Source organism: Salvelinus sp. IW2-2015, unplaced genomic scaffold, assembly GCF_002910315.2.
Source record: "Salvelinus sp. IW2-2015 unplaced genomic scaffold, ASM291031v2 Un_scaffold1653, whole genome shotgun sequence".
Classification (NCBI taxonomy): Eukaryota; Metazoa; Chordata; class Actinopteri; order Salmoniformes; family Salmonidae; genus Salvelinus; species Salvelinus sp. IW2-2015.
The window spans coordinates 28,295-47,450 of record NW_019943064.1 but is presented as its reverse complement, the minus strand read 5'-3'; the positions used below and the strand labels follow the sequence as shown (position 1 = coordinate 47,450).

At 42.9% G+C, this 19,156-nt stretch overlaps 1 protein-coding gene across 1 annotated transcript in view; it reads right to left on the bottom strand.

Annotated features, from left to right (window-relative positions):
- LOC112071592 (septin-5-like) overlaps positions 1-18,442 on the bottom strand; it is a 46,644-nt gene extending 28,202 nt beyond the window's left edge. Inside the window, exon 1 of the mRNA XM_070439448.1 lies at positions 18,380-18,442. Within this exon, the coding sequence (XP_070295549.1) occupies positions 18,380-18,442 (63 nt within the window). The remainder of the gene's footprint in view (positions 1-18,379) is intronic.
- Positions 18,443-19,156: the final 714 nt, after the last annotated feature.

Sequence of the window (19,156 nt, the reverse complement as noted above, 5' to 3'; positions counted from 1 at the left end):
TTATTATTCTTTTCTTTTTTTGTGCAGACTGATGTATAGGAAAAGGAGCGTGAGGGATGGTGTGCTGGCAGTTGAATCAGGCACTTGGGAGTGTTCCTCTCAGTACGTTTAGTTCTGTTCTCCAAACCCAGAGGATGGGAGTTTCTCTGCTACCACTTGTAAAGAAATTTACTTTCTTAGGTCAAGACTCCAGTTTCTGTTTTACCGTAACTGTTAGTTGTTCGTTTTTGAAAGACTGATCTTTCTGTTAGTCTGGTATGAGTCAACAAGACAGAGTAGATAAGAGGGTGAGGGTGGGACAGGGGGATGGCATGATGGAGACACACAGACTCATTAGCTGTATCCTCACATGGGTTTCCCAAAATGACGAATCTTAAATGAGTGTACAGAGAAGAGAGAGAGAGGGAGAGGAAGGAGATGAGGGGGCGAGTTGGAGAGAAAAAAAGAGAGGGAAAGAGAGAGAGAGAGAAAGTCAGAGAGAGCACTATTTGTACTACAACTATTTGCACATTGCTAAAATACTGTACATAGCTGATAATATAACAGCGAGAGAGAGAGAGAGAGAGAGAGAGAGAGAGAGAGAGAGAGAGAAGGAGAGAATCTCACTGATTCAAATCAAGTTTATTTTATATAGCCTTCGTACATCAGCTAATATCTCGAAGTGCTGTACAGAAACCAGCCTAAAACCCCAAACAGCAAGCAATGCAGGTGTAGAAGCACGGTGGCTAGGAAAAACTCCCTAGAAAGGCAAAACCTAGGAAGAAACCTAGAGAGGAACCAGGCTATGAGGGGTGGCCAGTCCTCTTCTGGCTGTGCCGGGTGGAAGATTATAACAGACATATGCCAAGATGTTCAAAATATTCATAAGTGACAAGCATGGTCAAATAATAATCATGAATAATTTCAGTTGGCTTTTCATAGCCGATCATTAAGAGTTGAAAAAAGCAGGTCTGGGACAGGTGGCGGTTCCATAACGGCAGGCAGAACAGTTGAAACTGGAATAGCAGCAAGGCCAGGTGGACTGGGGACAGCAAGGAGTCATCATGCCTGGTAGTCCTGCCGTATGGTCCTAGGGCTCAGGTCCTCCGAGAGAGAGAAAGAAGAGAAGAATTAGAGAGAGCCAAGATTTTCAAAATGTTCATAAATGACAAGCATGGTCAAATAATAATCAGGAATAAATATCAGTTGGCTTTTCATAGCCGATCATTAAGAGTTGAAAACAGCAGGTCTGGGACAGGTAGGGTTTCCATAACCGCAGGCAGAACAGCTGAAACTGGAATAGCAGCAAGGCCAGGCGGACTGGGGAAGCAAGGAGTCATCATGCCCGGTTTGCCGTGACGTATGGTCCTAGGGCTCAGGTTCTCCGAGAGAGAGAAGAAAGAGAGAACGAGAGAATTAGAGAGAGCATACTTAAATTCACACAGGACACTGGATAAGATGGGAGAAGTACTCCAGGTATAACCAACTGACCCTAGCCCCCCGCACACAAAAACTACTGCAGCATAAATACTGGAGGCTGAGACAGGAGGGGTCAGGAGACACTGTGGCCCCATCAGAAGAAACCCCCGGACAGGGCCAAACAGGAAGGATATAACCCACCCACTTTGCCAAAGCACGCCCCCACACCACTAGAGGGATATCTTCAACCACCAACTTACAATCCTGAGACAAGGCCGAGTATAGCCCACAAAGATCTCCACCACAGCACAAAACAAGGGGGGGCGCCAACCCAGACAGGAAGATCACGTCAGTAACTCAACCCACTCAAGTGACGCACCCCTCCAGGGACGGCAAGAAAGAGCACCAGTAAGCCAGTGACTCGCCCCTGTAATAGGGTTAGAGGCAGAGAATCCCAGTGGAGAGAGGGAACCGGCCAGGCAGAGACAGCAAGGGCGGTTCGTTGCTCCGAGCCTTTCCGTTCACCTTCACACTCCTGGGCCGACTACACTAAATCATATGACCTACCGAAGAGTAAGTCTTCAGTAAAGACTTGAAGGTTGAGACCGAGTCTGCGTCTCTCACATGGGTAGGCAGACCGTTCCATAAAATTGAGATCTATAGGAGAAAGCCCTGCCTCCCGCTGTTTGCTTAGAAATTCTAGGGACAATTAGAAGGCCTGCGTCTTGTGACGTAGCGTACGTATAGGTATGTACGGCAGGACCAACTCGGAAAGATAGGTAGGAGCAAGCCCATGTAACGCTTTATAGTTAACAGTAAAACCTTGAAATCAGCCCTTGCTTAACAGGAAGCCAGTGTAGGGAAGCTAGACTGGAGTAATATGATCAAATTTCTTGGTTCTAGTCAGGATTCTAGCAGCCGTATTTAGCACTAACTGAAGTTTATTTAGTGCTTTATCCGGGTAGCCGGAAAGTAGAGCATTGCAGTAGTCTAACCTAGAAGTAACAAATGCATGGATTAATTTTTCTGCATCATTTTTGGACAGAAATTTCTGATTTTTGCAATGTTACGTAGATGGAAAAAAGCTGTCCTTGAAACAGTCTTGATATGTTCGTCAAAAGAGAGATCAGGGTCAAGAGTAACCGCGAGGTCCTTACAAGTTTTATTTGAGACGCATTTACAACCATCAAGATTAATTGTCAGATTTACCAGAAGATCTCTTTGTTTCTTGGGACCTAGAACAAGCATCTCTGTTTTATCCGAGTTTAAAAGTAGAAAGTTTGCAGCCATCCACTTAGTTATGTCTGAAACACAGGCTTCTAGCGAGGGCAATTTTGGGGCTTCACCATGTTTCATTGAAATGTACAGCTGTGTGTCATCCGCATAGCATGAAAGTTAACATTATGTTTTCGAATAACATCCCCAAGAGGTAAAATATATAGTGAAAACAATAGTGGTCCTAAAACGGAACCTTGTGGAACACCGAAATGTACAGTTGATTTGTCAGAGGACAAACCATTCACAGAGACAAACTGATATCTTTCCGACAGGTAAGATCTAAACCAGGCCAGAACTTGTCCGTGTAGACCAATTTGGGTTTCCAGTCTCTCCAAAGATGTGGTGATCGATGGTGTCAAAGGCAGCACTAAGGTCTAGTAGCACGAGCACAGATGCAGAGCTCGGTCTGACGCCATTAAAAGGTCATTTACCACTTTCAAAAGTGCAGTCTCAGTGCTATGATGGGGTCTAAAACCAGCCTGAAGCATTTCGTATACATTGTTTGTCTTAGGAAGGCAGTGAGTTGCTGCGCAACACGCTTTTTCTAAAGTTTTTGAGAGGAATGGAAGATTCGTTTAGGCCGTAGTTTTTTTATATTTTCCGGGTCAAGGTTTGGCTTTTCAAGAGAGGCTTTATTACTGCCACTTTTAGTGAGTTTGGTACACAGCCGGTGGATAGAGAGCCGTTTATTATGTTCAACATAGGAGGGCCAAGCACAGGAAGCAGCTCTTTCAGTAGTTTAGTAGGAATAGGATCCAGTATGCAGCTTGAAGGTTTAGAGGCCATGATTATTTTCATCATTGTGTCAAGAGATATAGTACTAAAACACTTAAGTGTCTCTCCCGATCCCAGGCCCCGGCAGAGCTGTGCAGATCCAGGACAGCTAAGCCCTGGAGGAATATGCAGATTCCGTAATTTGCTTTCTAATGATCATGATTTTTTCCTCAGAGAAGTTCATGAATTTAACTGCTGAAGTGAAAGCCATCCTCTCTTGGGGAATGCTGCTTTTTAGTTAGCTTTGCAACAGTATCAAAAAGAAATTTTGGATTATTCTTATTTTCCTCAATTAAGTTGGAAAAGTAGGATGATCGAGCAGCAGTGGGGCTCTTCGGTACTGCACGGTACTGTCTTTCCAAGCTACTCGGAAGACTTCCAGTTTGGTGTGGCGCCATTTCCGTTCCAATTTTCTGGAAGCTTGCTTCAAAGCTCGGGTATTTTCTGTTATCCAGGGAGCTAGTTTCTTATGACAAATGTTTTTCGTTTTAAGGGGTGCAACTGCATCTAGGGTATTGCGCAAGGTTAAATTGAGTTCCGCAGTTAGGTGGTTAACTGATTTTTGTCCTCTGACGTCCTTGGGTAGGCAGAAGGAGTCTGGAAGGGCGTCAAGGAATTTTTTGTGTTGTCTGAGATTTATAGCACGACTTTTGATGCTCCTTGGTTGGGGTCTGAGCAGATTATTTGTTGCGATTGCAAACGTAATAAAATGGTGGTCCGACAGTCCAGGATTATGAGGAAAAACATTAAGATCTACAACATTTATTCCATGGGACAAAACTAGGTCCAGAGTATGACTGTGGCAGTGAGTAGGTCCAGAGACATGTTGGACAAAACCCACTGAGTCGATGATGGCTCCGAAAGACTTTTGGAGTGGGTCTGTGGACTTCTCCATATGAATATTAAAATCACCAAAAATTAAAATATGATCTGCTATGACTACAAGGTCTGATAGGAATTCAGGGAACTCAGAGAGGAACGCTGTATATGGCCCAGGAGGCCTATAAACAGTAGCTATTGTGCTTAATGGGGCCAGGAAACAGTGTTGTTATGGGCTGATGGAATGATAGGAAGGGGAGGAATATGACTCCAGAAGTAAAACAGGCCAGGGTCATGACGAGAAACATCTACTGGGGACCAGGGAGGGGTTGTTCAAATAATGGTGGAACCCAGCAGGAGAAAGTAGCCTATCTATGATGACTCACAGATGATTCCTGTAATGACTGTAACTCAGAGACGAATACAGGCTAGAAGTCCATTAGGCCAGGTGGTAAACAAAGCTATGAGGTGGTTTAATGCATCCTGAGGTAGCATAACAGTGTGGGCTATCCCCATGCCTTTTTTCTGATTGGCCATAATGTTAGGCCGGGATTCAATCCGAGGCAGGTTGTAGAGTGCTTCACACGTACAGATAATTTCCGATTGAATGCAGGAACATTGCCTTTAAAAGGCACATTGTCTAGAAAAGCATTCTACAAATGCACCTCGGATTGAATCGCAGCCTTAGTCATATCCCCTGGAGACAGGCTTGCTACTATTAAGACAATCATAGCAACTACTTAAAGGCCTTGAGGCCACTTAGGTCTAAGAGAACTGTTGGGGCTAAGACACACTATCAAGATGACTTTCCCATGAGAGCATCGTGATCATCAGAGTGTTTAAACGTGACGGTAAAGAGCCTATAAATATACACTGCCGATGTAAACAGTGACATGTCTATCACTGCAGTGATTATCCTGACAGGAAACACACAGCATTTGTCTAACTACTCCTAGCATCATGAGCATAGTTAGTAACATTAGCAAAGTTAGCATTATAAGCTCATGGTAGCTCTGCTATGGATATTATTATGGTAAACTGAATGTCCTAAAAAAACGTCACAATACTCTTGTGAACAAACAAAAACGTTGTTCATGGAACAACTGACATAACGTCCCGCTAACTCCCATGGTACTAGATCATAAATCATCCTAAGGATGAGAGGTACCGGGAATTCCTAGGGGTACATAGAGGGGTAGTTGGAAACTGACTCACTGAGATATGTGTAGCAGGAGTGAATGGTGGGCTTGACAATAGGGTGGAAATGCTCTCATTCTCGCTGTGAGTAACCTTCTGGATGCGTCATCAGGAGAAAGAATGCTTGTTATCACAAAGTCAATCAAAGAAACCTAAATGTGTTACTGATGGGTTATCGGACTGACCAGTGGTGATTTTAGCATGTAAATCTTGGTGGGGCAACATCAACAAAAAAAGTGGGATGCATGCCAGCAATGCCACTACACAACACTAAACAACACATGAATTGCACTATAACGGTGACAAACCGTGCCCACAAACTGTTAGGGCCTACATAAAGCTGTCCCAACAGCAGTCCCAACACCTTACCACTGCTACACCTGGCTATCAGCGGAGCCTTGCCTGGCAGCGAAACAGTTCATTCAGGCTCATTTACTGCCTTTTAAAAAAACATAGCTGATATGGCTGACTTGCTTAAACAAATGTGGTTCCTAATGACAATTGAGATTTACAAACTATGGCAAGGGGACGACAAGCGGATAAGAGGCAATCCGTCATTTTGATTAAGACATTAATGAGCAAGCTAGGACGGACGTAGTCAATATAACTGTTTGTTTAGCACATTTGAAATGTACAGCGATAGAATTCAGAACATGGGCCGTTCTTACGGTATTCTCCCTGTACACCAAGTCAGAACCGTAGGATAAATTAAGGGGGCATATAAGCAGACAATGAAAGCTCATACAATATTCTAAGATTGCATTTCTATAAAACAGGTTATAGGCTAAATGTGCACCACCAAGTCAGAACAGTAGGCGAAATTAAGAGGGGTAAATAGACCAAATTATTAGGGTGAGGCACATAGACTAATAACATCTTAATACACAACATACACTTATTGTTACTTTCTTAGCTACAGTATGCATATCTCTCTGGCATATTACATTATTTATGCAGCAGCATACAATACATCTTTGGACTCACCTTGTTGTGCTGTGCTCACTTGAACAGGAAGGTGGCATGACGGTCCTTAGTTGGCAAATTTTGTCATCAAAGTCTGGCATTCTCTGGATTTATGGTGCTCTCAAAACAACTGGGAACTCTGAAAAAAACATGGTCGAATCATGATGACGTCATTGATGTTCAGGTCGTAGCTCTATTTACAATTTCGAGTTGGATGACCGGTCAAAACATATTTTCCCAGTCGGAGTTCATTTATTCCCGACTTCGCAGTTGTCTTGAACTCACTGAAGTCAAGTTTTCGCAGTTCCGAGTTAACATTTGTTTTGAGCGTGGCACAAATCATGCTTCATTGACAGCATGGCCAATGTTGAATGTTTATCATATTAAACTTAGAAAAGAGCCCCTTAATCCCAGATTTGGGACCACACAGCCACTGTCACTGATTCCTTCCAAACCACTCATTGTTGAATTTGCGATTTCCGTCTTGTTGTGTAATGTTTATGTCCTATGTCCAATGAGCACCGGTACATTTTATCTATAATTTCTCTTCATTATTTCTCTTCATATGACAAGGATTAAAAAGGATTTTCCAATAGATTGTCGACTTGACTCACAATGATGACTGCTAGCTAAGATTTTGAAGTAAGATGTTGACAAGATCAGTCCAATCAAAGCTACAGTACATATAATGTGATATGACGTCATTTGATCTGTGGCCAATGACCTTGAGCCTTCTTGGATGGGCACTTCTAATGTAACTCTATGGCAGTGTCGGGTTCACTTAGGGGTCATGATAAGGTTTGTACCAAAATGTTTGATGTATTATTATAATTGATTATACTTATGTTATATTAACAGTTATAAAACCCCTCCCTCCTTACATTTATAGGGTCCTAGACTACAGATGATGTAATAATAGTCTTCGTCCTCCTCTACTGAGGAGTAGGAAATGTCGGACCAAGATGCAGCGTGGTGAGTATTCATATTTATTTCGAATACTTTTAAGAAAGAACAAAACAATAAACAAACGAAATGAACGAAGACGCTACAGTCCCGAAAATGTGAACACACGAACATGAACAACATAACAGGAACAATCACCCACAAAACACACTACAAAACAGGCTACCTAAATATGGCTCCCAATCAGAGACAATGACAAACACCTGCCTCTGATTGAGAACCATATCAGGCCAAACGAAAACCCCACATAGAAAAACAACACATAGAACCCACCCAACTCAAGCCCTGACCAACTAAAACAAAGAAAATACAAAAGAACTAGGGTCAGAACGTGACAGATGAACAATATATATACATTATGAGGTTTTAATATTGTTCCACAGTTGTTTTCTAATTCTCTCTCTCTGCCTCATTATAAAGAGGTCCCACTGAGAAAGGTGTGACTGTGAAGAAGGAGCTCTGCAGGGGAGTGAAGGAGATAAGACTAGTCAAACATTCCATAATAAATCAACTTTGGCGAGTGGATGTTTACTGCAAATTTTTTGATAACACTAAAAGCCATTGTTTATATAGCTTGGTAGGCAGGGTTTTGGTCTCAGGAGTAAAAAGGTAATGACGTAGGTAGTGACATCACCAGGCTAGACTGAGGGTTTAATAAAACAACTTGAGACCTTTTGTGACGTAGTGACGTAGTGTCCCCATGAGTGACAGAACACTGAGTCAATCCCGGCGCAACACTCCGTATTTTCTGCTGGGTTGCCCCACCACCACAGAAAGCACTGAGCTAGGTTGAAACACCTGCATTTTGGAGCTGCCTCACTCAAGAAAACAAAAAAGAGGCCATGTTTGTATGCGGCTTTATTAACTTCATGATTATTATTTTTTTTACATTGTTTGCAAACTGATATGTGACACATATTAATGCCAAAATAACATGTAAAACAGGCAAGCCCCCCCCCAATTTTTTTTTTTTTTATAAAATAGATGTGGGGCTCAAAACAGGTGGTGCTCTGCCCCACCAGCCCTGAATAACGGGCCACCACTGGGACTGACCAATGGCACGATTAACATAACATAAACTCTGGGATTGCATGTGACTCATCAAAGACTGCATGTCCTGTTTGGCCGTAACCCTTCCTATGTGATGGTACACAGATTGGTGTGATAGCAGTAATTGTACATAAGACATATTGTGACTCACCTAAAGTCCTAAGAATGTTCTTGTTACTCACCCAAAACCATGTTTCTAGCCACAACCCAGTCCTTAGCAGTGACCCAAGAGGGACAGGCTGCGATGTGGCCCCATTGTGCCACTGTTTGGGAACCACTGATACAGGGTCATCTGTGGTCATGGAAGTGGATGCGCTTCTGCGCTGAAACAGAACTACAGAGAAAAGAGTGACCACTAATTCAGACAAGCAAACACACACACACAACACACACACCAAATGTCAGACCCAACACATACACATTAACACACACATATACCAAATTCCAGATGCAAAACACATTAATGCCAAGAGACGTTTCAGTGCCAAATCTCAGCCACATACGTCACGGCTGGTGATTTTTCAGTGTGTGTGTGTGTGTGTTCTGTGAGGCAGTAATAAAGCAGTAATGTGGAAAGTGAGGAGGGGGGATTGTCACTGGGGCCAGAGAACAATAGACTCAAGGGAAACAGTAGGACAGAGGCAGGACATCCTAACAGCTACTTCATCCTCCTCTCTGTCTGTCTCAGCTGGCCCCCGCAACACATTACCCCTTGCCCCCAGGCCTGGAGGAACTGTCACTCTGACCCCGTGGCTAACTCCTGCGCTTCATTTCTCTACCCACATATTGGTTTGTTGTAAGGCTCCAAAAGTCTTCAACTGAGCAGCATACAGTATTGTCCCACTACCTATAGACTTGGCTTCACAACCTTTCCCCCTGTCCTGTTGTCCCTCCCCCAGCTTCTCACCAGACCTCCCAGCCTTGTGGTGTGTTTGTCTGGGCACAGCCAACTACACGTACCCCAGGCTCTGACGTAGCTAATGAGGCCCAGAAGGGTAAGTCACAGACACCTGGTGCTCAAGCAATACACACACACATACACATATAGGCATGCAACACACACACACACACACAGCACTACTCACACCATAGAAATGCAGAGGAAACATCTGGGGCCAGGGATGCTAAGACAACACATACAAACATAACACATATACACACCCACAAATACACACCACGTGTGTGTGTGTGTGTGTGTTTGTGTGTGTGTGTGTGTGTGGTTGTGGTGTGTGTGGTGTGTGTGGTGTGTGTGTGTGTGTGTGTGGTGATGTGTGTGTGTGTGTTGTGTGTGTGTGTGTGTGTTGTGTGTGTGTGTGTTGTGTGGTGTGTGTGTGTGTGTGTGTGTGTGTGTGTGTGTGTGTGTGTGTGTGCGTGCATGCGTGGCGTGATGTCTTCACTAATGTAAATTTCCATACAGACAAGAGACTACTTGTGGTTCATATAAATGGAATGTTGTTTGTCAGAATGTTGACATTCCCCTAATGAACAAACATCTAGTGCACCTGCGAATGTTGAATCCCCTAAATGAACAACATCTGTAGTGCACCTGCGAATGTTTGCTCTAATCCATAAATTACTTTTCTTATACACGCCATTCATCATACATCACGTGAACATCATTAAGAAAATCAGACTGAGTGTTCCTGTAAATGGTATTTGGTAATTGGTTCCTGTTTTTGTAGATCCATTGAATCAGCGTGAGTTATAACATGGTTCTGGCAACAAGCTCAGGTTGCGCTATGTTCATTCTCTGCATGGGTTCATAGTATTAAGGCTGTTGCAGCTTGAGTTATTAACGGGCCTGGTTTTAATCGCTGTAATCTTGGGTAAATGATCCACACAAACTATCGGCATCGTTTTTTTATATTATAAGTAAGTTGGTTATAAGGAACTTTATAAACCAAATCTATGTATTCTCATTGATTCTGCATGCAGGCAGTTCAGGCAGGTGTGTAGACCACAAAAATCCACAACAAACACAAACATCACGTCTTGTTTTGTCATTCTCTCTCCTGTTTTAAGACAGAGTTGTTATCTGTGAGCCCCGGTTGCCCCCTCCATCCCTGTCTGCCTGTGTGTCTTGTGTGTGTGTTTATCGGGGCATGGTGCCACTGACTGAGAAATATGCCTCTACAATAGATCAGCCCCACAGCTCACTTTTTACAAGAACGCGGAAGCATAGTGTGGTGTAGAGTGATTTCGTTTTTGCACAAGTTAATTTAGTAATTAGGCATTGTCCACATAAGTTATCAACCCATCATACTCTGCTCGACAGTAAACAGCGGTACACGCGTCCACCACGTAATGCCCATCAACCACACACACGAACACACACACACACACCACACACACACACCACAAACACACACCACACACACACACACACACACACACACCACACACACACACTTGCACACACACAACACACAACACAACACACACATGGCACACAACACACACACAACACACACACACACACACACATGCACACACACATGCACACACAAACACACACACAATGCTGAGCTTGCATCTTCTTACAATGTGTAAGAAGACACACGAACACAGTAAATCAGTCTGATTGTTACTTAGACTAAATGGTCACTTAAGTCCAGTGTCACCAGACACTAATAAGAGAGCGTTGAGAGAACGTTTCATCAACCCTGTCGGAACACAATAGTGAGGACCAACAGAGCCCTATGGATAGTATCCTGTCTGCCTCTGTTTGTCTGGCCTGTCAGACTGATATGAGTGACAACCTCCATTAGTGCAGTAGCATTTCTCTACTAAGTCAACAGTTAGCTTGCCTCCATGCAGACCAGATATCCAGATATCACAGATTCAAAACTCTTGGAATCTCTCCATTGTCTTGCTGAAGTTAACATTCCTTCTTATCGTCTTTCTTTCACCATCCCTCCAACAGGTATCTGTACTTTACTTTACTTTTTATATTTTTAACAACTTTTACTTTTACTTCACCACATTCCTTAACATAAAATAATGTACTTTTTACTCCAAACATTTTCCTTGACACCCAAAAGTACACGTTACATTTTAAATGCTTAGCAGGACAGGAAAATGGTCCAATTCACGCACTTATCAACAGAACATCCCTGGTCATCTCTAATGCCTCTGATCTGGCGGACTCACTAAACACACATGCTTCGTTTGTAAATGATGTCTGATTGTTGGAGTGTGCCCCTGGCTATCCGTAAATAAAATAAAAACAAGAAAATGGTCCCGTCTGGTTTGCTTAATATAAGGAATTTTAAATCATTTATACTTTTACTTTCATATATTTTAGCAATTACATTTACTTTTGATACTTAAGTATATTTGAAACCAAATACTTTTAGACTTTTACTCAAGTAGAATTTTTACTTTTACTTTTACTTGAGTCATTTTATATGAAGGTATATTTACTTCTACTCAAGTATGACAATTGGATATTTTTCCACCACTGCCTCTCCCTCCCTCTCCATCACTCTTTCCATCCCTCATTCTCCGCACAGCTGTGTCCAGGGCTAGGGCAGAGAATGACACAGCGGACAACACTTCCTGTCTATGCATTTCCCAAATGTCTCCAGATAGACGAAGTGGACACAAGCAGGGAAAGGAACTAGAAACAAACTTGGTCCGACATTGGCTTGGGGAACACACACACACTATAGTTTGCAAATATAACAACAAATTACATCTGTTTTCTCCTAATCAAAACAATATCAGATAGCATAAATAGCTGACCATGTTTGTTTCTGCTCTGACCTCACATCACTGTTATTTTTTTATTTCCTCCTCAGAATTTGTATTTTATTTAACCTTTATTTTATCAGAGAGTCATACTGAGACCAAGGTCTCGTTTACAAATGAGCCCTGAAATTACAGAAAATACAGAAAATCCACACATCAAAATATAAATACATCATGCAAGAAGAAAGAAAAAAAACATTCATCAGTAACAGGGTCCTCAATCAGCTTTCTGAATTACCCTAGAGGCACCAGAACTACCAACATATAAACATTCATCCATAAGAGGGTCACTTTCCTGATTACACCGAGCAACACAATAAACTTCATCAGTAACAGGGTCCTCAATCAGCTTCTGAATACCTCTACACTCACCGAACTAACCAACATATAATAAAACATCATCAGTAACAGGGTCCCCAATCAGCTTCTGAATTACCTAGAGGCACCAGAAACTACCAACATATAAACATCTCATCAGTAACAGGGTCTCAATCAGCTTTCTGAATTACCCTGAGGCACCAGAACTACCAACATATAAACATTCATCAGTAACAGGGTCCTCAATCAGCTTCCTGAATTACCCTAGAGCACCAGAAACCCAACATATAAACATTCATCAGTAAACAGGGTCCCAATCAAGCTTCTGAATTACCCTAGAGGCACCAGAACTACCACATATAAACATTCATCAGTAACAGGTTCCTCAATCAGCTTTCTGAATTACCCTAGAGCACCAGAACTACCAACATATAAACATTCATCAGTAACAGGGTCCTCAATCAGCTTTCTGAATTACCCTAGAGGCACCAGAACTACCAACATATAAACATTCATCAGTAACAGGGTCCTCAATCAGCTTTCTGAATTACCCTAGAGACACCAGAACTACCAACATATAAACATTCATCAGTAACAGGGTCCTCAATCAGCTTTCTGAATTACCCTAAGACACCAGAACTACCAACATATAAACATTCATCAGTAACAGGGTCCTCAATCAGCTTTCTGAATACCCTAGAGGCACCAGAACTACCAACATATAAACATTCATCAGTAACAGGTCCCAACAGCTTTCGAATACGCCTAGAGGCACCAGAACTACCAACATATAAACATTCATCAGTAACAGGGTCCTCAATCAGCTTTCTGAATTGTTCCACAAATAAGGTGCAAGAACACTAAAAGCTGATTTACCTAACTCAGTAGAGACCAAAGGCATTTCCAGAGCTGGCCATCTCGTCTAAAGTTTAATAATAATAATGATGTTAGGTACAGTTGGAGGTTTTGTAAAAGGGCTTTATAAATTAACATATAGAAATGTATCAACCTATGTGACATCAAAGAGGGCCAACCAACTTTCTGGTAGAGAATGCAGTGATGCGTACTAAAATTGTTGCCCATAATAAAGCACAGTGCTCTATGATGAACTGCATCTAATGGCTTTAATGACGTGGCAGCTGTGTTCATATAGATGGTGTCGCCATAGTCTAGGACCGAGAGGAACGTCGACTGAATAATCAACTTTCTACTATTTAGCGAGAGGCATGATCTATTTCTATAGAAGAAGCCCATGTTTACTCTCAGCTTAATAAACTCATCAATATGCTTTTTAAAATACAGCTTTTCATTTATCCGGATGCCCAGATATTTGTAAGCAGGGACAAGATCAATATAGGCACCACCCAAAGTACATACAGTGCCTTCGGAAAGTATTCAGACCCCTTGACTTTTTTAAACATTTTGTTATGTTACAGGCTTATTCTAAAATCGATTAATAAAAATAAACCCTCTGCAATTTACACACAATACCCCATAATGACAAAGCGAAAACAGGTTTTTAGATTTTAAAATAAATAAAAAAAATGAAATACCTTATCTACATAAGCATTAAGACCCTTGGCTATGAGACTTGAAATTGAGCTCAGGTGCATCCTGATTCCATTGATCATCCTTGAGATGTTTCTACAACTTTATTGGAGTCCACCTGTGGTAAATTCAATTGATTGGACATGATTTGGAAAGGCACACGCCTGTCTAAATAAAGTCCCACAGTTGACAGTGCACATCAGCGCAACAAAACAAGCCATGAGGTCGAAGGAATTGTCTGAGTTCAGAGACAGGATTGTGTCGAGGCACAGATCTGCGGAAGGCTACCAAAACATTTCTGCAGCATTGAAGGTCCCCAAGAACGCATGGCCTCCATCATTCTTAAATTTAAGAAGTTTGGAACCACCAAGACCCTTCCTAGAGCTGGCCGCCCGGCCAAACTGAGCAATCTGGGGAGAAGGCCTTGGTCAGGGAGGTGACCAAGATCTTGATGTTCACTCTGACAGAGCTCTAGAGTTCCTCTGTGGAGATGGGACAACCTTCCAGAAGGACAACCATCTCTGCAGCACTTCACCAATCAGGCCTTTATGGTAGAGTGGCTGGACAGAAGCCACTCCTCAGTAAAAGGCACACGACAGCTTGCTTGGTGTTTGCCAAAAGGCACCTAAAGAATCAGACCATGAGAAACAAGATTCTCTGGTCTGATGAAACTCTTTGGCCTGAATGCCAAGCATCATGTCTGAAACCTGGCACCATCCCTACAGTGAATCATGGTGGTGGCTGCATCATGCTGTGGGAATGTTTTTCAGTGGCAGGGACTGGGAGACTAGTCAGGATTGAGATAAAGATGAACCGAGCAAAGTACAGAGAGATTCCTGATAGAAAACCTGCTCCAGGGCCTCCCGGGTGGCGCAGTGGTCTAGGGCACTGCATCGCAGCGCTAGCTGTGCCACCAGAGACTCTGGGTTCGCGCCCAGGCTCTGTCGCAGCCGGCCGCGACCGGGAGGTCCGTGGGGCGACGCACAATTGGCCTAGCGTCGTCCGGGTTAGGGAGGGTTTGGCCGGTAGGGATATCCTTGTCTCATCGCGCACCAGCGACTCCTGTGGCGGGCCGGGCGCAGTGTGCACTAACCAAGGTAGCCAGGTGCATGGTGTTTCCTCCGACACATTGGTGCGGCTGCCTTCCGGGTTGGAGACGCGCTGTGTTAAGAAGCAGTGCGGCTTGGTTGGGTTGTGTTTCGGAGGACGCATGGCTTTCGACCTTCGTCTCTCCCGAGCCCGTACGGGAGTTGTAGCGATGAGACAGATAGTAATTACTAACAATTGGATACCACGAAATTGGGGAGAAAAGGGGGTAAAAAAAATTATAATAATTAATTAATTAATTTTAAAAAACTGCTCCAGAGCGCTCAGAACCTCAGACTGGGAAACCTCACCTTCCAACAGGACAACGACCCTAAGCACACAGCCAAGACAACGCAGGAGTGGTTTCGGGACAAGTCTCTGAATGTCCTTGAATGGCCCAGCCAGAGCCCAAACTTGAACCCGATCAAACATCTCTGGAGAGACCTGAAAATAGCTGCGCAGCAACGCTCCCCATCCAACCTGACAGAGCTTGAGAGGATCTGCAGAGAAGAACAGGAGAAGGGGGCAGTTAAAATCGGCTCAGGGGCTACATTTTATTTGTTTTTTGCATTGGATTTATATTGAATTCTGCTTATATAAACACGCTCTACCACAATAACAATGGAGGATTCTCAGAGGAGGAAGGGGAGGCCCATCCTCAGTGAATTTACTTAAAGAAAAATAGTGAAACATTAAAAAACCTCTCTGGGATAGGCGTCCCGCTAGCGGGAGGGTGCACAATTCAAATAAATAATCATAAAAATTATGGATATTAAACATGTAGGTACATAGGTCTTATATCAGTTGAAAGCTTAAATTCTTGTTAATCTAACTGCACTGTCCAATTTACAGTAGCCTTTACAGCGAAAGCATGCCATACGATTGTTTGAGGATGGTGCCCCACATCAAAATATTTTTCCACCGGAACAGGTTTCATAAATTCACAAATAGCGATTAAATATTCACTTACTTTTTGAAAATGTTCCTCTGATATGTCATCCAAAGGTTCCCAGCTATAACATGTAGTGTCGTTTTGTTAGATAAAATCCTTCTTTATATCCCAAAAAGTCTGTTTAGTTGGCGTCATCGATTTGCGTAATCCACCCGTTCAACATGCAGAGAAAGGAATCCAAAAATCTACCTCTAAACTTTGTTAAAACAAGTCAAAATACTATAATGAAACCGGCAGGGAGCAGGTCTCGAACCCTCAACCTTCTAGCTCGAAGTCCAGCGCGCTATCGACCATACCGCAAAAGCATGCTCGAGCGGCAGAGTCGATATCCGCGCTTATAAACCCAGAGTCATTACAATACGTTTCTATTGACTCCTCAGATACCCTAAAATGTAATCAAACTATAATATTTCATATGGAAAGAAGTATGTTCAATAGGAAACCGATATTAGCAGGTGCGTCTTGTCTTCCTCGTGCGCCCAAACACGAATTTCTAATATTGTGTCCCAGTACTAAAACTCATATTTCTTACTTGTTTTGGAAGAAACAAGCCTGAAATCTTGAACATAGAGTGCTGACACCCTGTGGTGTGTTTTCTTTGCAATGGTACCAATTATATGCATATCCTGTCTCCAGGGCCTGAGCAACAGGCAGTTTACTTTGGGCATGTCAGTCAGGCAGAAATTGAGAGAAAAAAGGACCCTAGGCTGAAGAAGTTTTAAAAAAGTTATCCTTTTTAGATAAAACTATACTAAATATATTCCCCTCACCAAATAATTGACTAAAACATTGTTTTGCGATGAAGGTCTACAGTAACCTCAACAGCACTCTGTAGGGTAGCACCATGGTGTAGCCGGAGGACAACTAGTTTCAGTCCTCCTCTGGATACATTGACTTCAATACAAAACCTAGGAGGCTCGTGGTTCTCACCCCCTTCCGTAGACTTACACAGTAATTATCTAGGTCTGTGGCGGTCACAAAATGTTGTCAGTGGGGGATTGTCAAGCAAATAACTGTCGGTCTCACGGTAATTGACTGTTAATTAACATAAACACATTTAGCATCTCCTGGCTTCCACACATAGTATACAAGCCACTAATGCAGACCTTGTGAACATCTTCATTTAAAAAGTCTAATAAATCAATGCAATATAGCCTACACCTTCACAATAAATCCCTTATTTATTTTAGACAGGTCTAAAGAAGCATGATATTAATAAAATGTCATATATTTCAGAAGAACAGAATAGCATACTCTGAGTTGTCCTTCTGTTTGTAATGAATACTCAGGGAGAAAAAGGTGTAGATTCACAGGCAGATGTTTATTACGCCTTCGCAGAAGGCAGGAATCGTGGTCACAGGCAAGCAATGGTCAAACACAGGTAGGTAGTCAAAAACAAACAATACCTTACAACCATACAAACAGAAAGAACTGAACTAAATAGGGAACTGATGAGACCAGGTGAGAAACGAACACAGGTGAAATCAATTAACAAAAATGAAAGACAGACTACGTTCCAGAATACAAAGAAACAGGGCTAAGTTCAAGAACATGAAGAAAAAGAACACAAGGTTGACTAAGAAAATAAAAGCAGAACCTTACAATGTTAGATCCTGATCTGGCTATTCCAAATGGCTGTGTGCTACACTAGTTCATTTAGCAGTCAAGATTTTCTTAGAATTCCATGGCATTATTTTATAGTATGAAGAATACAATTGAACATAGCTGAATAAAATAGAAAGGATGTTTTCTCCAAACAATTTGAGGGAGTGCGCACAAGCAGCTAGTCTGTGTTGAGCGGTTAACAAAGAAACAGGTATTCCTATGTGCTTAATTTAGAGTTATTAATGCAACTTTAGTTGTTCTACAAACGTCTGGCTATATGTTTTGATTTTTAATACATGTTAAGTTGCATGATGCGACTCTAATGATGATTTGAAAAAAGTTGCTTGAAAGGCATGAGCTCAGATTTTTGCGCAGGCTGTACACACTACATCAGTCACTCATTCACAATTTGACAAGCACTTGATAATGCCTAGAATTTCACGGCGGCATCCCCTTTGTTTGGCCGTAATGCACCCTAAAAAAATCCATGCCTTTTGCTGCCAGTGGCCGTTGTGGCCTTCTCCCTTAGTGCTGCGCACTCCATCACGTGATCAGGGCCCTCATTTATCAATGTTGCATAGAAAGCTTTTAAATTAACTCGTACAAAGAAAATTTAGAATGTTTACAAGTACAAAAATTGTGGTATTAATCAATTGCTCGTACGCTTGATTATGTCACATGTGCTCCCTCTGCGGCCTCTAGGTCACCAGGCTGCTCGTTATGGCGCATACCTGTCACCATCGTTACGTGCAGCAGCGCATTATGACACTCACCTGTTCCGTTTATTTATTAAAACACTCACTCCCTGAACTTGCTTCCTGACTCTCAGCACCCATCGTTTACAGATTTACACACACCTGTATTTATTTTGCCATGATAAATCAGACACGTTATAAAACACTGTGCTACTGTCACGCCCTGACTGTGGTTTTTCGTTTTTGCACTTTGTTATTTTGTTTAGTGTTCAGTTTAAATAAAAGTCATGAACACTTACCACGCTGCGCTTTGGTCCGATTCTTCCTCTTCAGACGACGACACCCGTTACAGAACTACCCACCACCAACGGACCAAGCAGCGTGGTATGGAGGAGCAGAGGGGTCAGGACTCCTGGACATGGGAGGAGATATTGGACGGAAAGGGACCCTGGAGACAGGCTGGGGAATATCGCCGGCCGAAAAAGGAGCTGGAGGCAGCTAAAAATGAGAGGCGGCGATATGAGGCAAGGCAGCACGGCAGGCACGAGAGGCAGCCCCCCCCAAAATAATTTGGGGGGCACACGGGGAGATTGGCGGAGTCAGGCGATAGACCTGAGCCAACTCCCTGTGCTTACCGGAAGCAGCATGGTACTGGTCAGGCACCGTGTTATGCGGTAAAGCGCATGGTGTCTCCAGTGCGCGCTCATAGCCCGGAGCGCCATGCGAGAGTGGGCATCCAGCCAGGGCGGATTGTGCCAGC